Consider the following 23,277-nt stretch of genomic DNA (forward strand, 5'->3'; position numbering starts at 1 on the left):
CTCCAGGGAGAGCAGTGGAATTTGTGAGCAGAGGAGACACACATCCCTGCAATAAAGGATGGAGGCACACCTTGTGTGATAAAGAAGCTCTTTCTACAGCCTTCTGCTTCTCTTTGAGAAAGTTAAAAATAGAGACTAAAAGAGAACTAGGCAAGCACAGGCAGCATGTGAATCTGTGGGAATCTCATGCATCGCCTCAGTGATACCTGGAGGTGCAGCACGTCCTCAGCACAGGTTATTGCTTGTGCTGCTTTTTGAGCAGGGAGATAATCTAGAGGAAGTCCAGATGATGACTTGTTGGCTGGGCAGGTTTGGATTTCTGGTGGAGGAGGTGTGTGCCTGCGCCAGGGGGCTGGGAAGTAGAGCAGAGCTTACCTTGAAATCAGAAAATAAAGTCAACTGGAATGGGAGAATTGCTGTGTGTGTCCTGACTTGTGGGCTGCGTCAGGTAACTGCACTGTCCAGTACAGGAAAACCTCTGGAGTTCACAGAATCATCAGGGTTGAAAGGGACCTCTGGTAGAGAATTTTTATCTGAATTATGACACTACCTGCATTTGACGCTCTGTGGTTGCCTTACAGAAAGATTTGTAAGAGGATAGAACACAGGAGAGGGAAGCTGGGAGCCGGATTGCAGAGCTCCCCTGAGCTCTTCTTTCATCCCATGTAGATGTGAAATGTCGATTGAGTTCTGAAATCCCATGAAACAGAGATATTTAAAATCTCTGAAGAGCTTTCCTGCTCTAATTCTCTCTCATTAACATCCAACATCAAGGATGCTCCCTGAAAAAAGGAATCTTCCCCGTATGTAAGTACAGTGGCCCATTAAATACCCTGCTTGGCTTGTGTCCTGCAGATTATGAAGGAAAGGGGGGTTTTTTGCTCTTTCGAAAGTCATGCAAAGTGTTAGCCACTGGAAGTGATCTTTGCGGAAAGCACCTTGTGTTAGATCTGGGAGTTTCCACTGCAGGATCTGGCTTATTAGCTTTAACCAGCAGATGGTAGAACCCGTTTGCTGTCCCTTTAGATATAGCAGGGAACAAGGTAGAACTGGAAGAAGGCAGAAGGATGCACAGGGGCTGGCTGGGCTACCTTTTCTGTCTTGAAGAAGTATCCTGCTAACAGCAGCGTGACTCACACAAGCTAAAATTAATTTATAACCATGTGAAACTGTCTTAAAATGACAAAGTTTAACACCTGCAAACGTTAGCTACATCTAACAGCAAAAGTAAGCCAGGAGCAGATGGTTCATAAAAGCATCACATCGGCTGTATAAACAGTCGCAGTTTAATTTACTGATGGGAATTGCAGGTCTTTATTGTCACCTTGACCAACTGAATCTGGAAGGAGGGGTGCTGAGCATTAACTCTTACGTGTAATACATGTCCTGGGTGTTCCCTTGACCTCTTGATGCTGTGGTTGATGTTTTTCCTCTGTCTCGCAGCACTTCCCATAGTGGTTCCCAACAAGATGAAGCATTTAATAGGCATGCATCAAATATACAGCAGAAGCAATCCATGTTGCAAAGGCCTCGGAGTCTGAATAGCTGCAGAAAGGTGTTTATAGATGGAGTGAAGCATAGGAGGTCTAAATGGCTCACCCAGGGCCACACATCCAGCTGTAAGGAGGACAGGAATAGAGCCTTAGGCATGTACCCTGGGGGCAGAACACTAATTGGCATCTTCTCTCAGCACATTTATTGACTGTACCTGCCTCCTTTAGACGAAGCTCTTTTGTAAGGTGATTTGTGCTCTCTGTCTTGCCCAGTGTGAAGCAGAAAACAAATGACCCTTCTGAGAAAAGGTGCACTGTGCTATATGCCATCTCATGAAAAATCCGCTAGGGCGTGATAGATCTTCCTCATGCACCTGAGACCACCACCTTTAATGTCCTAAAACCTGAATCGACCCTGGAGAGTGATGCAGGTGCTGGATAGTCCAAAAATGCCTCATCACCACCGGTAAATGGCGGCAGTCCCCTGGGCTGACACCACTGGTGTGACTTAGCAGATGAGCACCCAGATGATGGTGTGTTGTGATCCTTCTCTTTGTGGCAGGGCATTGACAGCAGCAGGGTGGTGAATTCGGAGCTGCTGAGCCTGCTCTGTGTGTATGATTCATGAGTCTCATATTGTGACAGCTTGCAGAACATCCCTGTCACTCCAGAGCCAGATCCCTGGGGCTGTCGTGTCAAGAGCCAGCTCCAGGGAGCCCATATGTGGTTCTGCAGAGCTACAATCTACACCCCTGCTAAAAGAGAAGCTGCAAATATAATGGATGGGACAGTTATCTGGTAGCAATCAGCTGCAAAGCACATGTAAATGCTAGTGCAAGGCATCTGGGGAGGTTGGTGTTTCACACGTTTTCCCCTGGGGCCCCAAGGGAGTCCAGTTCTGGAGCAAAAGAGCTTTTAAGAAGTTGTGGCAAAGTGTGTTGAGTTTGTACCCATTGCACTAGACCAGGGTGCTCCAAGCCCTGTCCAGCCTGGCCTTGAACACTGCCAGGGATGGGGCAGCCACAGCTTCTCTGGGCAACCTGTGCAAGTGTCTCACTAACCTCACAGGGAAGAACTTCTTCCTTATATCGAACCTAAATCTCCTCTTTTTAAGTTTGAACCCATTGCCCCTTGTCCTTGGATATATGAAGGTCTTGATGCTTGGCTGGTCTGGGTGGTCACTGAGTGTGTTATGTGAGGGCCCAGCCCAAAATGCACAAATAGCAGGGGAGAAACCTAAAAATCCAGGTTGCTACCGATACTTCTTAAGGTATTTTGGTGCCAAAGCTTCCTGCTGCATTGCTGGGAATCAAGTTGGCCAACTCAGTCGCTTTATAGCAATAACACCTTTCTGTTAACGTTGAACCTCTCCTCCTTCCTTTTAGGGAAGCTAATGGGATTGCAGAACCGTTTTCCTCACTTCTCATAGCAGTAAGAGAAAAGAGAAAAGAATTTGGAGCTGCCTCAAATTGTTGAGGTTTGGGATTGTAGGCATCCAGGTCACCTTTGGAAATTGGATTTTGATTCTGAAGACGTCTAAGCACTCTTGAGTGGTTTGCTTCAGTGAAACAGTTGAAGTTTTGGTATGCAATTACTATTCATTGTGAACCAAAGCTTTGTGAACTATGGAAAACTGTCGTTCACTGTGAAGGAAAATGCTGTTTACAGAAATTAACTTCTGTGTAGACAACTACTAGTGCCCCTAAACTTCAAGCCTATATCCCTTTGTTTTGTCACAGAGCTCAGTATGTTCTCATGCAACATCAGAGTGCTGAATATTCAGCCTCTGAAACCAGAGAGGGGAAATAAGTGAGGCAGTGAAGTTGAAAATGCATCTTGACAAGAGCAAGGAGAGCTAAACTCTCCCAGCAGTCGAGCTGGGATGCCGATGGACAGGAGATACTGAGCATCCTCATCCCCCATCGAGGTTCAACTTTGGGTATCTGTCTCAAAAAGGTTGCTGATGGTCAGCACCTTGCAGGATTTGTCCCTTTATGCAGTAATAAGGATCACACAAATAGCGGCATGTTTATCTTCCTGAGATTTCATTAGAAAAATGGATGAGTTCTGAATTATTCACCATATGTTTCACATTTGGGCACCAGGCTTTGCTCTTTCTCCCTTGCCGTTGGGGACTGGAGTGGTGGAGCAAGGGTGGATCTCAAACCTAGCTACCATAATCTTCCCCCTTTGCTCAGCAACTTTGAAACACTAATATTTAATGCAGTGTCTTCCCTTCCTTCTGCTGCTGTTCCCTGTGGACTTTTCCACCCACTTGTGCAGTCAGCATGTTCTGCTCCCCCTCGCATATGGTGTGCATAATTTCCCATATATTAAAAACCCAACCCAGGAAATATTTGATGTTCCAAAAAACATGACAGTGAAAATAGAAACATCAAAATATGAAGGCTACTGGAAGGGAAGGGGAATTCTACCCAGGAAATAACAAAGAAATTTGTCTGTAACATGTCTGTTGCATTAGTGAGCAGGATCTGGATGGAGCTTTTTGAAGGGCTGTGTATTTAATCATGGTAACTTCAAACATCTGGCTATGGGAGAAGGAGTGAAGGAGCCTGGCTCTATTGTTTTGGTAAATGCCTTGCAGGTATGGGAGGCTATTAGCAGGTGTGTGTCCCTGAAGCCTTCTCCTCCCCACGCTGGTCCGTCCCTGTTCCCACAGCCTCTCCTCCACCGTCTCGATGACCTCTGCTAAACTTGCTTCCCCCTGGGCTGCTCCTTCTCTTACCCTTGGGGCCCCAACACTGGATGATCTTCCAGATGTGACCTAACAAGTGCCAAGTGAAGGGGAATAGTCCTCTTCTCTACTCTGTTGCTAACAGCTATGCTGCATGCCTGTGTTGCTGTTGGGGTGCACTACTATCCCCAGGAATGCCCAGGTCCTCCTCAGCTGCATGTCTTCATGCAAAGGGTTAGGCTGCTCCAGGTGCAGGACTTCGCATTTGTCTTTCCTGAATTTCTCAAAGCTCTTGCTGGCCTCTTCCTCCCAATCCAGGTCCCTCTGAATGGCGATCTGCAGCTCTTGGAGTGGTTGCTGGAGAAATCATCTCGGTGTTAACCAAGCAAGAAATTTCGGGATGGGCAGCGATGTGTGCTATTGCATTTGTAGGGCCTCAAGTATTTTAGGCAGTGAGGACGTCTATGCTGCAAGCATCGCATGAGGGTTGTTTTCTAGGTGCTGTCATGATTGGCGAGGTGAGCTCCATTCTCTGCAGAGACCTCTGGGCCCATGACCTGCTCAATCAGACCGTGTAGCTGGCCATGATGACTGGAGAGGTTTGTCAGAGAGGGCACAGGAAAGCTATTTAGAGGTCATTTCAGTTTCTAGTGAACAATGCCCCAAACCAAAAAGCTCCAAAGAATATTAGATCTGAGATCTGTTCAGTTCTGTTATTATCATTACTGTTTTTTGAAGGCTTTTCAGTTAAGCAAGTCCATCTTACATGCTTCCAACATATGGCCTTAGTAAATAATTGCCCTGTTTATATCCCTGGAGTTTTGTCAAGCATCTGTTTCAAGCACAGTGTGGCAGGCATGAAATTTTTGGTCACATAAATGCAACGTACTGTATTTGTGAAGAAGGCAGATGTGATTTTTAGGTCAGATGTCTGGAGTGAGCAGCTTTATATAGTCATGTTGGCAGTTGCCCATATATTGAATAATGTTTTCTGTTCATGCTGGGGCAGGAGCCTGCTTTGTCTATATGTCATTCTGTGATGATGAGGGGAGTGGTGGACTCTTGTTTTCCAAAGATGTAGTAAATTTATTGGCTCTAGGTGACCCTGGAGCCAGCCTGCCTGGGATGGGGGCTGACAGGGAGCTGAATTAGTGTGGAAAATTTGCCTCTTTATTCTCAAGGTCCTGATTGTACCTCGCTTTTAACTAGCAGAGTGGAGTTATTGCTACTGTGCTAATGCACATGTAATGGACAGTGGTATCAAAGGAAAGCAGAAATGATGTGTGGTCGGGATAGCATTACTCTCCTGAATTAATCTCGTGAGTGTTGCTGAAATTCCTTGTGGAGTTTGCCGGTTTGTCTGAAACGTGCTTTCGCCTTAGTTCAGTCATGCGTGGAGCAGCACAGAGCTCTGGTGCTGGTTGGAAATGTCAGAAGTCAAAGTTTTGATGCTGGGATTCTGTTGAAATGTTGCATTTCATGAAGGATGAAGGCCAGGTCCTTTTCAAGAAAACGGTATTGGAAAATACTCTGCTTCTGTCTTTTTGTGATCCACCGTAATGTCGAATGCATTGATTGTTAGGGCGTCAGGGATACTGCTTGAAACCGTGCATTTAAAAAAGGTAAGGAATTAGTTGCCTCAGTCATGAAGTTTTATAAGACTAATCCCATTTAAGGTAATGAAAACGCCATACAGCTTTGTGTCCAGCCTCTGCAATGGGATACCTGTGAAAAGCAAGAGTAAGGCAAGCCCAGGATGCTCTTTTTCCTCCTGCCTTGTGCTGTGAGTGACGTTGGACATAGCATCCATTAGCGCCTGGACCTGGGCATTGAAAATGTTCCTCTGGACCTACCCTCCAGAAATCCTGAATATTGAGCTTTTCCTGATACTCTGTGACAGTACATTCCCATCATCACTTACATTCCCAATAACCTTTTCTTTTTATAATTTCTTGTGGTACCTTCCAGCCTTTCTCTGTAAGAAGTATCAGGTAAACTAATCCCTATTGAGTCTTTTAATTGTCCAGTTCACTTTGCAGCATTGCTCTTGACCTGTTGTTTTTTCCTTCTCTGTTGCTTGGGAATACAGAACTGAGACAGTGGAATTTGCTGGCAGTTCTCATGTTCCATTAAAAATTCCAAGTAATTTTAAAGCCCTTTACTGGGCAGGGGAGCTGCAGTGCAGATGTTGAACAGTGAAGCAAAGGGAGTGTGCTGATATTCTGCAGGATGTTGTTTTTTGAAAGCCCAAGTGCTGTTGTTACCATCTGAAGCCTTTAGGTGTGTCCTATTACACGTTTTACTAATAAAGGTATTATAAATTACATTCCCCTTCTTATCCTCTTTGGCTGATGGAAAGAAATCTTGTGCCACTAGTTTGATATTCCTGAAGTGCCGTATTAAAGTGCGTTCCAGGTTTCTGTAAAAGAAAATATCTCATTTTAAAAGTGCAATTGAATGCCTCTAGTTGTTTTGCAAACTCTGTGTAGATCATTCCCATAGTGAATTATTCTCTGCTTTGGGGAGAAAAAATAACCCAAACCAAAAGCAATCCCCTCCAACCTCACTTTTTAACTCATGCTAAGCCATTACATGATGCTCGTGACAGAGCCCCCAAGCAGGTAACTCCTGATGTGGGTGACACAGGAACCTTGGGGACAGGTTTCCCTGTATTGGGAAGGTACAGTTTAGCTTTCTCTGGCTGCACAGATTGCTGTGGGCAGGATAACTGCTGCTGGAAGCTCATGAAATGGCAGTCTTGAACCCTGCATCATTTTCTGAGCCTGGTAATAAGTTCTCAGTGACTTTTGTTTGTCAGAGATTTTTGTTTCCGTCATTATCTGATGGGAAGGATCTGCACATGAATGCAGCTGAATGAATATCAGATTGTCATCTGGAACAAAAATGTCACTTTGGGAATTGGGGGCTGTGTTAATCTAATCTAAAATCCAAGTTTTCATGTCTGAGAAAATAACTAAGGAGGCTGTGGGCGGCCTTCTATGGTTGCGAAGTTAAAGTTCCTGTTGAACTAAATACATTTTTTGGCTTAAAATCTTTTTCGTGTGTGGAAATGGTTTCCCATCTCTGTCCCTGAAGTCCACCTGATACTTGCCTTTTGCTGTTCGCTTCATGTAAGTGGTGTTTGCTACTAGGTGATAGGAGGTGGAGAGGTCATGCAATAACAGAGCAACAGGCAAGTAGTTAGGGTCGCAGTGGTTGTATTGCAGTGGCTAAAATAAAAACAAACTGTCTTGATAAACAGCTGATTGAGTGGGTTTTAGTGCATCTCTGGATCCTGCCTTCTCATAAAGCCACCAGAGATCACAGTATAAGCACAGACATGTGGGTCTCTGTGCATGTCACTGGCTCTGTGTGGTTAGTCCCTTATGAAGAGGAGGTTTGTGTTGGTTTTCCTCATATGCCATCACCCTCTTTGAGCTGTAGACCATTTGCCATCTCTCATACAGTGTCTTCATTATTTATATTGTCAGAGTGGGTGGCTGATCAAACTATAGGAAATTAGGAAGCAGCTGGTGTTTAATTAGTGTGTTTCTTGTGTAGCTGATTGGCCACACTCTGATCTCACTCTGACAGGCTCAATCCAGAGTCATTCATTTGAATGTACTGGATGGTTTATGGGGTTGTGTAGCTGAGAATGTGAATTAGTATCATATGTTTCTGCTTTAATTAAAACCTGCAGTTGCTGGAAGAGGTGGGGCAGACACAGAGGGCTTAGCTTTGGCACAAGTGTCTTTTCAAAACCTTCAAGATCATGGCTAAGATCCTTTCCCCTGCTGAAGCTGATTGCAAAACTCTCCTTTTGAGCTAAAATTTTCCATTGATTGAAGAGGGAGGAGTTAAGATTTACGCCTGGTGTTATTTATTATTGCAAGAGCTCTGCTATGGGATGTTCTTTGCAGAGGGAAAATCTTGACTTGCCTGGTTTCATTTGCATATATCCAAGTTACAACTCCTACACAGTTTCAGTCAGCGGAGAAAGTCACCTTGTCTCTTCCCCACTTGGAAGCAGTGAGCTTCCAAACCAGGGCTGAGGTTAGACCTCAAGCCTCCTTCAAGTCTGGATGCATTTTCAGTTTGGCTGAGATGCCTGTAAAGAAATAAAGGAGTGTTGTGGCTTGGAAACTCTTGTGCTCAAATATGCTGTTGAGAGGTCAGAGATGGTCACATTCAGAGTGAGCCCATTGCTGCTCCACAGCGTGTAAATCAGCTGGTGTCAGCGACTGTTGCTTAAACATGTCTTGCTGTAACCCAGAGTCGGTGCAGTGAATTGATTTAGATCAGATGTTAGGCAGAAGCTCTTCCCTGTGAGGGTGCTGAGGTGCTGGCACAGGGTGCCCAGAGAAGCTGTGGCTGCCCCATTCCTGGCAGTGTTCAAGGCCAGGTTGGACACAGGGGCTTGGAGCAACCTGCTCTAGTGGAAGGTGTCCGTGCCTGTGGCAGGGGGTTGGAACTGGATGAGTTTTAAGGTCCCTTCCAACCCAAACCAGTCTGGGATTCTGTGAATCAGATGCTCTGCTTTGTGCATTGCCTGCTACAGCTTGTACAACGTATCTGCCCATGCTGAAAAATATTTAGGAAAATAATAAAAGCAAAGAAGGTTTTAAGATCTCCTCTGCAAGGATAGTTGGGATGCTAAATTCATGTAGGTCTGACTATGGAGCTGTACAAATGTTTTCCCATTAAGGAATTATTCCTGCAGATTTTTCTGAAGCAGCAGCATTAGGATTTTCTGCTCTCGAGTCTGAATCCAGTGGTTCTAGAGGGGGTGGTTGGGCAGTGGTGGGGCACTGCCTCTCCTCCTGCACCATGGGATCCAAAGTGGGAAACTGCCTTCCTTGGAGAGTGTTATTTTCCCAATAAAAATGGTCTAAATCAAATGCAAAAGATAGATTGAAACAGGCAAGTGGTAAGCAGGAAAATAGCCTCATTAGAGCATGCAGGGCACAGAAAATGGCTGGCGGAAAAGGAGGGACAAAAGGCTGTTAGCCAGAGCACGAACCTCTTTCTTTTCTGTTTAGTTTCAGCTTCCCTTAAAATTCCTGCTGTTTATCTACTTTGCCCACATGGGAGCCAGAAGTCTTCCTGCTCCTTTCTGTCAAATTAAATTAATGGGGAGAAAAATCAACCACACAGATGCTCTAAATCCCAGGCTAATACTGCAGAGTTTTGGCTCTTGCATCCAATTCTCAGTGTGGTTCAAAAGCAGCTCTGGAGACACTCGGAGCCTCAGAAAGTCAGAAGAATCTTTCTTATGTTTAAATTGAGAGGGGACATTTTCATCCAGTTCTAAAAGGTGAGATGTGGAATCAAATCCTGGTTTTGTCTGTGATCTCTTTCTCCATATGTGTGCATGGCTGATGGGAATGATTTGCTGCGGGCGGTGCACAGGAGTTTTCCGTTGACTGCATTGGCCAGATGAGCTTTTTTTGCTAAAATAATTGCATGAAAAAAAATTGGGGAAGCTTCTGTGAGTGTGAAGGAAGCGTTTTCCCCATCTGCAGCTCCCTGATTCCAGCAAAGCTGTGGGAGAGAGAGAGCTGGAACCCAGCTGCGTGCACAGCACAATGTGCCTTGGCGAGTTGACTTTTTGGGGGGCAGTTGGATTTTTCCGAGATCACTTAAAGTCTTCCCTCTGCCCTGTAACTCTTTGCAGCCAGCACAGGGCCCGGAGAACAGCTCCAGGTCAGATGGTCCCAATCACAAATGCCCTGGCATCAGCTACTGCAGCCGCTCCAGGGCAAAACCTCTGTGTCCCCTGGATGCAGATAGGAATTCTGTGTAGCTGCTCTAAGGTCTCCCCTTAAGGAGCTTTCTCTTCTCCAGGCTGAACAAGCCCAGCTCTCTCAGCCTGTCTCCAGAGCAGAGCTGCTCCAGCCCTCGCAGCATCTCTGTGGCCTCCTCTGGACTCGCTCCATGTTCCTCTTGTGTTGGGGCCCCAACATCTATCTAAGAACCCAGATCATCCTCCTATAAAGAGCTTTATAGACAGCTCAGATGTTCATCTGCCATCAGGGCATCTCTCTGATAGCACATGCTCTGCTATCATAGTTCCGCTGTCAGCATGTTCTTTCCTTTCTCATTATCTGGATGACCATATTTCAAAGGATGCTCTCACATGCTCTAGATTTAGGGCTGGAATCTCATGGTGCTGCTGAAGTTCTGCATAAGTGATGCTATGTGCATGGATTTGCCTTTTCTCTTAAAAGCTGTTGAGGGATGGGGGCAGTGTCACAAACCCTCAGGTGGATGGAGGCAGTTTAATCAGTATTAATTACAACAATCTGCTTTGGCCTCAGTGAAAGCTGAGCCTCTGGGTCAGGATATGAGTGAAACATGTAACATCAGGGATCTGAAGCTCTTGGAGCTACTCATGGTTGATACCAAGGACATGTTTAGGGTTTTGCTGAGTTAGAGTCCATATGAAAATCAGCAGTAAGCACTGATCCCATGGAAAACAGGTATTCTGGGCTTCTTTCATTTGGTCATTTTTTAATTGAAAATGTATTATTAAAGTAGGCACTGTTTGCATGATTAAAACCAGAATTTGCCAAACAGCATTTCTGGCTGCTGATGGATGGATATTTGTGAGAGCAAGGTTTTAGGTTGTTTTGCTTTTTTCCAACTGGGAGCTGCTGCCAGCGAAACAGTTTGTTTCCACGGTGTCTTTTGCTGTACCCTACATCCCTGTTAATGCTGCACATCTGCAGGGATAAAGCAGCAGTTTCTGAATCTCTCTGTGCTGCGCAGTGGTTTGTATGACAATGCTCTTTCTGAAAACTGCAAGGCAAGAGTCTCTTAAAATGTGTCACAAGCCATCAGTAGGGGTTTAAATGGTTTTCCTAATTCAGAGTAAATTCCTCAGCGAGAGCATGCCATCCTCAATTGAGTCTCTCAACTGTTGAAATGTCAGGCTCTCACTTCTCAATTAGAGCAGGGATGGTAAAGCGGGACCTCAGTAAAGAGGTTCTTCAGTGCGGCACTAACGCTGGAGTGTTGGGATGCATTTCATGTGCAGATTATGAACCTTTTCATTATAGCACTTGTCCTGTGGAGGTTATGTACAGGTTCACGCCACGGCTTCAGCAGAGTTTGGTTTTGCTGTTCACTGCCCATGTCCGATTGACTCTGTAACGTTGCAGCCTGCCCTTCCAAAGCAGCCTCCTTCTGCACCTTGCTCTGGCGAGCAAAAGCTTAGACCTTTCCTTGCCTCCTTTGCTCTTCTGAGGTTGACCTTAGACTGTTAAAATCCACACATGTTTTTTCCTGATTAAAAGCAAAAGGGCAGAGAAAGTGCTTTTGGCTCTTTCGGCATGTGGTGCTTTCAAGGAAGAGAGGGCATAATTGTTTTTCTGGGCAGTAACACTGGCAGTGATTCCTAGCACATGCCTTTTTATTTTGTCTTTCCTTCCCACTGTAACTTTTGCACAAGCAAGAAGCCTCTGCAAAGACACTTTAAAAATGCAATTTAAATTAATACTAATTTGTCCAAGAATCAGAAGGCAGTTTGGATTCAAACTCATAGAGTGTGTCCTTATGGTGTGAACTCATTGCAGCTTTTGGTTTGGTTCAACAGTCTTTGTATGTACAGGGTTCCGCACATGATCACTGATAAAGGTTTCCCCAACTCATCCAACTTGTTTTCTAGGAGTTCGGACGCTGACATCCACTCCCTCCAGTTTTTTTCCAGACCATGGATTTAATCACAAAGTCTTGATTTGTTTAAAGCCTGCAGTATGTTGGAGGTCTGCCAGGGCAAACTGCACATCCTTTCCCCCAAGGAATCTGATGCTGCTTAACTTTTAGGCAAAACACAAATAAAAAAGTCAGCCTTTTGGCCACAAACCTATTATAGCGTTGGACAGATGCTTTGTTAGCAAAACAAGAATGGCAAAGCACTTGGGATTCCCTGGGTAAAAATGTTGCCTTTCTCTAGAAAAGGGAGCAGCCCCTTTCTGCTCCCAGCTGCATTTTTATGCCTCAAGCTACAAAACCATATTGCAGAGCTGAATGACCCAAGCATCTCAAACACCCATCCACACAACCAGCACCATGGTGGGTGACGGGAGGGCCCCTCTGCCTCCTGGAGAGGAGCCTGTGTCCATGTGAAGCTTGGGCTGTGGGGAACCGATCTTCCCTTGACCTTGTCCCTTTTAGCCCTGGAAGCTTGTTGCCAAACCAAATTGAAGAAAGCGCCTGCAGACATGGCTAAATGAACATTTGTGCTGACTTCTCCAGTTTGACTATGTGTAGTCAGTCAGTGGTGTTATATTCCTTGGAATGACAATTGGAAGGAGAAAAAGAACCCGCTTTTCACATTTCTTTTGCTCCCTGAATGCTGACTTCAATCTAGTCCCTAGGGGAAGTTCAGATTAGATATGAGGAAGAAGTTCTTCCTTGTGAGGGTGGTGAGGCACTGGAAGAGGTTGCTCAGAGAAGCTCTGGTCCCCATCTGGTGCACATCTGTGGGAGGAGAGGCACAGAGCTGTAAAATTTCCATAGGTCTTTTGGTGCAATAAATGTACCTGGGATGGGATGTGAGTTCTGCTTTTGAAGCTGTTGCTCTTAAATTGTCTGACCCTTAAACAGGCAGTTTAGATAAATCCCTTTGCAAATATTGGTACATCTGATTTGTGGTTAGGTAGATCTGCTCTAATCCAGATAGAGGTGAATCCGAAATGGCCTCTCCTCTTGGCAATCATCTTTACAAGTTGGCGTTTGCATTTAGATGCGGCTCTTCCCATATTCATCTTGCTGTTCTATCTGTTTTGCTCAGTGTTTAAAATAAACCCCAGACCCTGAGAAATGAGAATGACATTTACTATTAAATGCTGGAGGCACAAACTGTATCTGTTACATTTCTCAGGAATTGTGCTTCTGTGCTATGGATGCGTGAAGGGTAAGATAAACCTGAGAGCTGCCCTCCCTACGAATGGGCTCCTATCAAGTAGTTGTCAAAATAAATGCATTACTCAGCTTCTTTGAGGTGCTTACAGGGCTATTTCAGTGCACTCTCATTTACCCACAAAGTGAAACTGCTCCATCTGTCAATAACCATTTCTCATGTCCCTGTTCTTGGTACCAGCCTATCGTGAATGTAAACGTGTTTGCCTAAATTCTGTCTGCAGAAGTATCTGTGAAATTCCCAATAACTTCCCTCTCCTGAATCTTTAACTTCATCATCCATTACAGCCATATATCCAAAAGCAACACGGAGCTGTGCAGAACTAATAATGAGGAGTCCTCACCGAACATATATTTCTGATAGTGCCTCGACTTTAGTGTTTAGGAGGAATTTAGGTTTAGGAGGAACTGCTGAGTATTTGAAGGAAACTGGGTCTGCTGAAGGAAGTCTGCTGCCCTTGAGAGAAAACATATTCATGTTAAAAAAGGAAAAGTAAATAACATGTTCCTGTTAAGTGCCTGTTAGTTATACATATTACATCTAAAAGTAATTGTAATTTAATTAGCAGTCTAGCAACACTGGAAGGAGATGAAGTTACAGTTATACTGTGATTATTCCTGACAGAGAGTGAAGGGTTGTGTTCCTGATAAAGCCATTCCTACAGAAGTGATTTGGACCAGCCCTTCAGTGGGTGCGAGCAGCACCATGGAGCCGAACCCTCCAGGGCAGGGGGTGCAGCCAGCAGGAGGGCAGAGCCCCAGAGGTGATACGAGAATGTGCCCACTGAGGTTTTACATAATTGAGATCTACTTTGTCCATAAAGAATTAGATGATCCCATTTGCGAGTCCAGAGAAGGCCATGGAGATGCTGCGAGGGCTGGAGCAGCTCTGCTCTGGAGCCAGGCTGAGAGAGCTGGGCTGGTTCAGCCTGGAGAAGAGAAGGCTCCTTAAGGGGAGACCTTAGAGCAGCTCCAGTGCCTAAAGGGGCTACAAGAAACCTGGAGAGGGGCTTTGGACAAGGGCCTGTAGGGACAGGACAAGGGGAACGGCTTTAACCTGCCAGAGAGGAGATTGAGATGAGCTCTGAGGCAGAAGTTCTTCCCTGTGAGGGTGCTGAGGCGCTGGCACAGGGTGCCCAGAGAAGCTGTGGCTGCCCCATCCCTGGCAGTGTTCAAGGCCAGGTTGGACGGGGCTTGGAGCAACCTGCTCTAGTGGAAGGTGTCCCTGCCTGTGGCAGGGGGTTGGAACTGGAGGAGCTTCCAACCTGGAAGGTCTCCTCCAACTCAAACCAGTCTGGGATACTATGATTGAAGGATTTGATAAATTTTCTCTCCCTTTCTTATTTAATATGATCACGTTGCCTGACACTGTCTTAATCAGAGAGGCCCTTTTGCTCATTAAAGCTGGATGAGCTTTAATGTCCCTTCCAACCCAAACCTGTCTGTGATTCTATGATTTGAAAACAAGTGGTAATGGGATTAGGATTAAATACCAGGTTGGCAGGCATGTGTAGTTTTTGACACCCAAACTCTGGTCTCCATCTTAGTTATTTCTAAGGATAAACATTTGGTCTTTTTCCTGCACCAAACATTTTGTTGTAAGTCAGGGGCTGCAGGTGCCAGAAGATCACATATTAGAGGAAATAAATACAAGAAACCTTTCACCTTCCCAGCAGTGAAATCCCAGCATTTGTTTCCTCCCATGTTACTGGGTTTTTGAAGTGGTACAAATGTGCATCCTTAAATCTAGGGCTATATGAAATCATTGTCTTTTTGAGGAAGTGGGACATGCTTTAAGGGTGTTGGCCGTAGCTGTGTAGGTTCATTCCAAGTATCTAGGAGGATTGGTGAAGGCACCTCCCGTTCTGCTCAGAGCTGCCCAATAAGGTGGATTTCATTAGCAGAAATGAGGTTTTAAACTACTTCTGGTGAAACTTTGAAGCCAGTCCCTGACATTGCCCCGGGGAGTTCTACATCTCTAATGTGGACTAAATAGGTCTGATTTGCATAGACAAACACTTCTGTTTTAATGAAAAGTTCACATGGGATTAAAAAAATCCTGAATCAGCTCTTCAGAAGGGTGCTTGCCACTCGAGTTGAAGAGGCAAATGTTAGCCGATAGTCAGAAGAGACCGTGGCCTCCTCTTGATTAATCTTTCAAGGTGTGTGCTCTCCTTACCTACCCCAAGTGAAGGAACAGCAGCTTTCTGTGCATGACGCACTGATAAACAGCGTGGGGAAGAGACTCTGATTTCCTCTCACTCCCAGCTCAGATTAAAATAACAAACTGCTTTGTTTTGCTAGAATTTTATCTCATGTTTGTTAACATGTTTTAACTAATGAGATAGAAGAAAACATCTATTTTCCTAGCAGAGCCAAGGCTTTGCAGCTCAACTCCTGGGTTTGATTACAAGATATACTCTGGCTGGATAATTCCTATGCAAGGAAAATGTAACAGCAATTTCCAGATCAGCTTTGAGTGTAAGACCTTTAGGGGACGAGTAATAAAGGAAAAGGAAAACCAGGTTAACTAAACACTCTGCCTTTCTGACTCCTCATCCATGCTAGTCTGTTCTCCCCTTTGTATTCTGTCTTGGTGTGCAATAACTTTCCAGACAGGAAAAGTATTTTTCTTGCTATCTTTTATGCATTTTCAGTGACTTCCAATATGACCCAGTGCATATATGAAAATCATGCTCTGTTTTATCTCACCCTCCAAATCTGAGACTCTGGTTTGCCTCTCTGGTAGGAGATTTAGAAATGCTTTTTCTCAAGAGCATCTAGGTATTATACTTATCTGGTAGACGAGGAAACAGAGGTACAAGGAAGTTCAGTGATTTGCCTGAGGTTCTTGACATGGAAATTGGAGCTGGCACACAACAGCGACAAAGTCAAATCTGTCTTGAGCAAGGTCACAGACATGGGTAGACATAATAGGTATTTTAAAAAATACATAGTTTTCACAGCTTCTTTGCTATTAAAAGTTTATGTGGTATTAATCTCCAGTAAATTGAAGAAAGGCATTCAATCTAGCATCTCCTTTATGGGGTTTCTCTTATTTGTAATTTGTTTTGCGGATTCTGTAGTACTTAGCAACAGGGGGGAAATAAACCCATTTGAAACAGACAATTAACCAAGGTCACTGGGGCAGGGAAGCTAGAATTATTCAAGAAACAAGTATTGCAGATGCCACCCTGGAGATAATATTCAGCAAGGTATGCTGCTGTGTGCTGAAATGTTGTTCCTCTGTAGAAATGTTATTACATTCTCGTGAAAGACATCCAGCTTTTATCTGCCCAAGCCATTACGCAGGCAGTGAAGGGGAGCTGAGAGCGTGGCTCCTGCTTAACTCCCCATCTGCATGTAGATGCCCCACTGTAGGAGGCAGAAGCAGTTTATGTTTCTCCTTTGGAGATGTGCTTCATGTGTGACATTAGTTTTTAGGCTTTTGTGATGCTAGAGAGAGATTCTTCGTCAGAGACTGTAGTGATAGGGCAAGGGGTGATGGGTTTAAACTTAAACAGAGGAGATTTTAAGGAAGAAATTCCTTACTGTGAGAGTGGTGAGACACTGGCACAGGGTGCCCAGAGAAGCTGTGGCTGCCCCATCCCTGGCAGCGCTCAAGGCCAGGTTAGGTGGGGCTTGGAGCAACCTGGTCTAGTGGAAGGTGTCCCTGCCCGTGGCAGGGAGTTGGAACTGGATGAGCTTTAAGGTCCCTTCCAACCTAAACCATTCCGTGATTCTATGATCTTGCCCTCGTGTGCTGCTGTTGTCTACTTCCCGCAGCTGCCATGGCACTCAAACGCTGTTCCATTACTGCAGAGTTCTTAAATTAATGCTCTGAAGTTCACTTGTAAAGCTCCGTAGTACGCACCCAGGCCATATCTTCCCTGCATGTTTGGTTTTGGGAGAAGCCAAGGGGTGACACAGGGGCACCATGCATTTGCCATTGCAGTTGAGGAGCTTGTGGGAGGAGGGCTGTGGGGTCCTGCGCCAGGCAGGAGAGTGCTGCCCTATCCTCATCCTCACTGGTATCTCCTGGATGTGGCCAAACCGTCTCTGAGGACAGGGGAAGAAGAGCGAAGCATGATGGTAGGGTAGAGATGATGAAGTTTCCCCTGTACGGTGAGTTGTCTTTTGCCTTGGCATAATCCCATTTCAAACAATGGGGTTGCTTCCAGCTCCAGGCTCTGCCCAACCTCTCCTGTCACAGCCACATCACTCCATGGGTCCCAAGAGCCAGGTCAGGCTCTGCAGGGCAGTTCCCAGGGATGTGGGTAGTCACTAAGCCAAGTGCAATTGAAAAATGGGCTGCTTGTTCTCCAATTAATTTTTGATTCATTTGGTTCTTCTCCTTTTCCATTTCTCTGTCATCCCCTCCTCCCAAACCTGAAGGACCAGAGGTTTCCTCTGTGGCTTTGCAGGCAGTCTGACTGCAGATCCCCCTGAGAACAGCACATCACCCAGGGATGGTGGCAGACCCAGGGTGGCCCTTGGAGCACCCAGCAGACACACTGCCCATCTGCCACCCCAGAGCCGTCGTGCAGTGTTCAGACTGGGCCCAGTGCCCTGCTCAGACTGGCCAGGGAGGAGCCGCAGTGGAGGACTCCAGCCTGGAATCCCCTCACGAGGCCAAGCAGTCCCCAGACCCCAGGGACACAGCTTGTGGAGTATGGTCTCTGCCCCATGGAGGTTTGCTGCCTGTGGGCTAGGTCTGATTGATCCCATCTTACAACCAGATGGGTCAATCCTTAATGCCACTTACTTGTATTTCATTTCCAGGCACGTATTTGCTTGCGCTAAACCTGTGTTACTCATCCCGGTCTTTATTTATTCTGCAGTATGTTCACTGTGCCACAAATGCAGAAGCACAGAGGTGACAGCGCTGACAGTTGTTTCTGTTTGCAAATCAGGTCCTTAATTTTGTCTATAGCTGAAAGAAAATCATGTTTTATCATAGAATGGCATGTAGAAATAAAGCTGGTGTTCTTCCTTAACCTGGTATCATCAGTGAAGTAATTGATAGGCCATTATTTAAAGCCATGGGCTTTATTTGATGGAATTGGGTCATTTACCTGAAATATTCTACATATGAGTTGGTTAAATCTAAGCCATGGAGCTCAGAGTCTCCCAATGTTTCCTGCTGAGCTGCTGGCTCCTGCCGGTGCCCCCCTACAGAAACATGGAGGTGCCGACAGGCAGCAGAAACGGGGAATTGTGCATGTTTTGGACAGGCCTGAAAGCTCAAAATGGGGAAAATAAGATGGTTGATTTTGGCATGTTAAATTGGGACTGTCAGGCTTGGGAGAGGGACAGGCAAGGCCTTGCTGGGCAGGTAAAGGACCATCCCAAATATGTGGAACGTGATGCTGTGTCTGCTAAAGCGGTGGGATTGTGGTGTTGAAGGTGAGCAGCTCCATGACTGAGGTTTATTAGAAACAACAGCAGAAACTGGACATCCCAGCAGTTCTTAAAGTATATTCTTAGTGGTATGACCACTGATTATTTTTCTAATACCTTTTTTCTACATATTTTATAACTTGTGCTTTAGTATAAAATTGGAAGCAAAATCCAATTGTGTAGGAAAATTATTTCCTTGAACTGAAGAAGCAATCTACTTGAGACTTTTTAATCATTAGATGGTAACTGTGCACTAAAGAAAGGAAGACCATTATAGTAACTTAATAGACTAGGATAAACGTTTTTCCCCGTATCTTCTTCATCTTTACTTAGAGCTTCATGCTGAGGATATTTCATAAAAGCGGCTTTTCTTGACCTTTTTGTCACTTATTGTATAGAGGAGCCAATCAAATGAATGGCAGGGAACTAATGCTGTGCGTTTTTGGATACAAACCCAATAATTGTGCTAAACATCTTTGTTCATCCTTTCCTGCCAAATTCTGCTTTTCCTTTCTCATTAAAGCACGAATAGCTATTGGGACAAATAAAAATGCGTTTAGCTGAGCTGGATGATTTTTAAAAACAAACTGTGTTAATGCTTTTAATTAAGAGGCAGAGGAACAAGAGGCTTTATCAGCTTTTTGTCTGCAGGCCATTATTTCCTTGTGGATGAGCTATCTATTATTGTAAACGTCCACCTTTTTGAAGGATTTACTACAAAATCAAATGGTGTTTTCATTTAAATTGTTGAGCGCTGCTTGATTCCTCATTTGTTTAATATGAAGGCATTGTTACAAAGAAGAATGTAGCACTTAATTTGTATTGCTTGAGGGACTTGGGACCCGCGTGGGAATGTTGCTTTTCATGCTTCACCATGTTGAGTGTGGAAAACAATGAAGATGAGGAAGATTTGAAGGTGAAGTTATGAAAGCCCAACCACAGTGTTTCTAAGAGCATTTTGGAAAGGTGACTCTGTGGTCTATAAAGTGAAAGGCATGTTGCAAAATAATGAAGAAGGCTTTCTTGGGATATGGCTCCTATGCATGGCTCTTGAGCGGCTTCCAGTTGAGAAAACCTTGTTTATCTGGTGGTGAGTTCCCAATGATCATAGAATCATAGAATAACAGACTGCTCTAGCTTAAAGCTCATCCAGATCCAACCTGTGGCAGGGACACCTTCCTCTAGACCAGGTTGCTCCAAGCGCCATCCATCCTGGCCTTGAACACTGCAAGGGATGGGGCAGCCACAGCTTCTCTGGGCACCCTGTGCCAGTGCCTCAGCACCCTCACAGGGAAGAGCTTCTTCCTTATATCCAACCTAAATCTTCCCTGTTTCAGTTTAAACCCATTACCTCTTGTCCTACCACTACAGTCCCTGATGAGGAGTCTCTCTGGCATCCTTGGTATTTCCCCTTGAGATACTGGATGCTGCTCTGATGTCTCCACGCAGCCTCTCCTCTCTAGGCTGAACAGTCCCGGTTTTCTCAGCCTGTCTTCGTATGGGAGGTGCTCCAGCCCCTTATCAAATCCTCATGGTCCTCCTCTGGACTTGCTCCAACAGCTCCATGTCCTTCTTACGTTGAGGACACCAGAACTGCACACAGCGCTGCAAGCGGGGTCTTACAAGAGCAGAGTATAGAGGGGCAGGATCACCTCCTTCGACCTGCTGGTCACACTGCTCACGATCCACATTATTGGGTCAGAAATGCAGTTTCATTTGTCTGAAACTTTCACCTGGATTTTTTTTTTTCTGGCTTTAACTGCTCTCTGAGTGCCTTTAACAGACCTAACAGGTTTTGACTAGCGAAGTCAAATGTTGCCATGTTTCACCACACCTATTCCCAGTGGAGGAGATGAACTGCATACTCCCCGTAAAACCAGAACAACTTACCCTTCTCTTTAATTCCAGGAGGTAATCTAAGATAATGGAGCTATTAGATTTGGCATCTGTAATGTGGTTATCATTTCAGAAAGAATTGTTTCTGCTGATGGCAGTTAACTTGCTACAAATAAAGCAATCGAATTGAAATCTTAAGTACTAGAGTGGCAGCAAACCATGAAACATTATACTGCTGATTGGAAGGAAGGCCAAGCTTGCTGTCAGGGAAGAAATCTATTGACATAACCCTCTGATGGATTTCAATTCTAACTAATTTAATATGGCAGCAGCATGCAGCTGTTCTATCAGTCTATCGGAAGTATTAAAATGTCTATAAATAATAACACTTAAGTGGGTAGAAACTTTCCTCCAAGGAGCTCAAGGGTTTCATGAAGATTAATTTGGCAGAGCTGAGCTGTGAGATCCTTGAGGTTACAGAGACCTGTATGGGCATCTTGTCTGGCGTGGATGGAGAAGTTGAGTATGGGCCTGATCCTTCCTATGTAATCTGTGTCTGGGTATGTTCGAGGGTACTTCCCACCTCTGCAAGCCATAACTGGTTAGTTAGCCTTGAACGTGCTCCACAGCATGGACAAGCCATGAAATGTGCTTTGAGCCAGGGTTTTGGGGCTGCCGTTAAAATACATGATCCTGTTGCCCAGTTTCTGCCTCAAGACCAGGTTTTCCCCTGGAGAATGGGCATTTCTAAGTGCTGTGGGATATCCAGATGCACGGTCTACCACTGATGTTACACCCTCCAGGTCTTCCCCAGGCAGCACAAAGAGTGTGTCCTCTAGGCCCAGGCAAGGAGCTGCAGAGGTGATGGCCGTCCCATCCTCCGGCGTGGAGCTTCCACCTCTCAGAGCTTTGAGCTCTGGGTGGGCAGAGGTGTCCCATAGCTCCCCATAGAAGCAGACCTTGGCATGGCTTAGCTGTAAAATTCATTGTCTCCTCCCTGCTCATCTCTCTAAGTGAATCCTTTTTTTTTCCCTTTACAGCATGGATTCAAATGAAAGCAAGTTAAATGGGAGAATAGTTCTTATATTTCTATTTTAGTACAGAAAATATCCCAGGGGGTAAACTTTCCACATGCCGTAACTGCAGCAGATTAGTGTGTCCCCAGGCAGCAAGAACATAATGATACATTTTTGTTCAGTGCCATGCTTTGTGGCAAAGTGTAATTTTATGGAGAGGGTCACAAGTGAAACTACCCCCAAACATGATCTCAGCTTCTGTGAATCAGAGCAGCATCCTCATCTCAAGGCAGCTGTGTCAGATGGAGATCTGGTGAGGTGTTTTGCACGGTAATGAGGGAGGGATGGTGTGTGTGCACGTTGCAGCCAGGGTTGTGAATAAACACAACCAGCTATTATGTCTTTGAAATTGCATAGTTATTATACATTAACCCCTGCCACTGAGCTTTTCCTCAATCTTTCTGCTATTCCACTGATATCAGTATTATTAGTACCACTCTCTTTTCTCCATCATTTTCCCTGACCAGACACTGTGCTTGGCTGCTCTTGCAGATGTGGAGCCGAGCAGCACTGTTAGCTGGACAGCACGAGGCTTTACAGGATGAATGTGACAACTTGATCTCTAACGCAGAGTCCTGGCCATATTGGTGGAGCTGGGCAAATGACTCAGCAGATGCTTCTGCAAGCCATTGTCTTTGAATTTTTGAAGGATTTCCTTCTGCAAATGCACAGTTTAGCTGCTTGTTGCTGGTTGGTGGTGACTTCTTGTGATATATTGTAAAGATCCCAATGATGAAACCCTGTTTCATATGATACTGTAAAAACTAGTGTCTGTTCTGAAGTCTAGTCTGTACTAGACATGCAAGAAGGAAGTAAGAGAAAGGAAATGCCGTTGTTACATTTCCTTTACTTACAGAGAATGGAGACCTAGAGGAGTTGTGCTCTTGCCCATAGACAGACCAAGGTGTTTGTGACAAAGCCAGGACCTGAAAGCTTTTCAGTAATTTAATCCCAGGAGAACTCTTTCTCTAATCTATACACAGTAAAATGAACTTCAGGACAGTTTCACTGCGCTGGTAAAATAATGTCTCCAAAGGAACAGAGCTCACTCATTGCTGAGAAGTGTCTGCGATAATATCTGAAGGGGACGTACAAGGATGCTGGACTCTTCATTGGGGACTGTAGTGATAGGACCAGGGGTGATGGGTTCAAACTTAAACAGGGGAAATTCAGGTTGGATATAAGGAAGTTCTTTACTATGAGGATGGTGAGACACTGGCACAGGTTGCCCAGAGAAGTGGTAAATGCTCCATCCCTGGCAGTGTTCAAGGCCAGGTTGGACAGAGCCTTGGGCAGCATGGCCTAGTGTGAGGCGTCCCTGCCGATGGCAGGGGGGTTGGAACTAATTGATCTTAATGTCCTTTCCAACCCAAAGCATTCTATGACTCTATGATAAACAGTGGCAGGAAACATCTGAAGCCAACAGGAGCTTTGCAGAAATTAGCCCTTGGTCCATTAAAAATTGGAAAATGCCAATCATTGTGCATTTCTGTTGTTGTTCTCTTCATCCAGGACACCGGCGATGATCGGTTGCTCTTTTGTTGTGCACAGAAAGTTCTTTGGAGAGATTGGGCTTCTGGATCCTGGGATGGATGTGTACGGCGGGGAGAACATCGAGCTTGGCATCAAGGTTTGTAACATGTGTGCGAGAAAAATTGAACCTAACGGTGTGCAAGGAAGCCAAACAACACTTTCACAAGTTAGCATTAACAGTTATTAATGCTTCGGGGGATCTGAGCCTTGGTGTGTTTTATAGCATTTTAATTTAACTTCAAGGAGGGGAAATGACTTGCTTTAAGGCGTGAGTAGTTTTTTTCCTTGGATTCCTATCTGTCTGACCTGGTACTTAGATGAA

At 45.1% G+C, this 23,277-nt stretch overlaps 1 protein-coding gene across 1 annotated transcript in view; it reads left to right on the plus strand.

Annotated features, from left to right (window-relative positions):
• GALNT17 (polypeptide N-acetylgalactosaminyltransferase 17) overlaps positions 1-23,277 on the plus strand; it is a 194,561-nt gene that overhangs the window by 97,747 nt on the left and 73,537 nt on the right. The window contains 1 exon segment of the mRNA XM_030472544.1: positions 22,935-23,052. Within this exon segment, the coding sequence (XP_030328404.1) occupies positions 22,935-23,052 (118 nt within the window).

Source organism: Strigops habroptila (assembly GCF_004027225.2).
Source record: "Strigops habroptila isolate Jane chromosome 13 unlocalized genomic scaffold, bStrHab1.2.pri S16, whole genome shotgun sequence".
NCBI classification, from domain to species: domain Eukaryota; kingdom Metazoa; phylum Chordata; class Aves; order Psittaciformes; family Psittacidae; genus Strigops; species Strigops habroptila.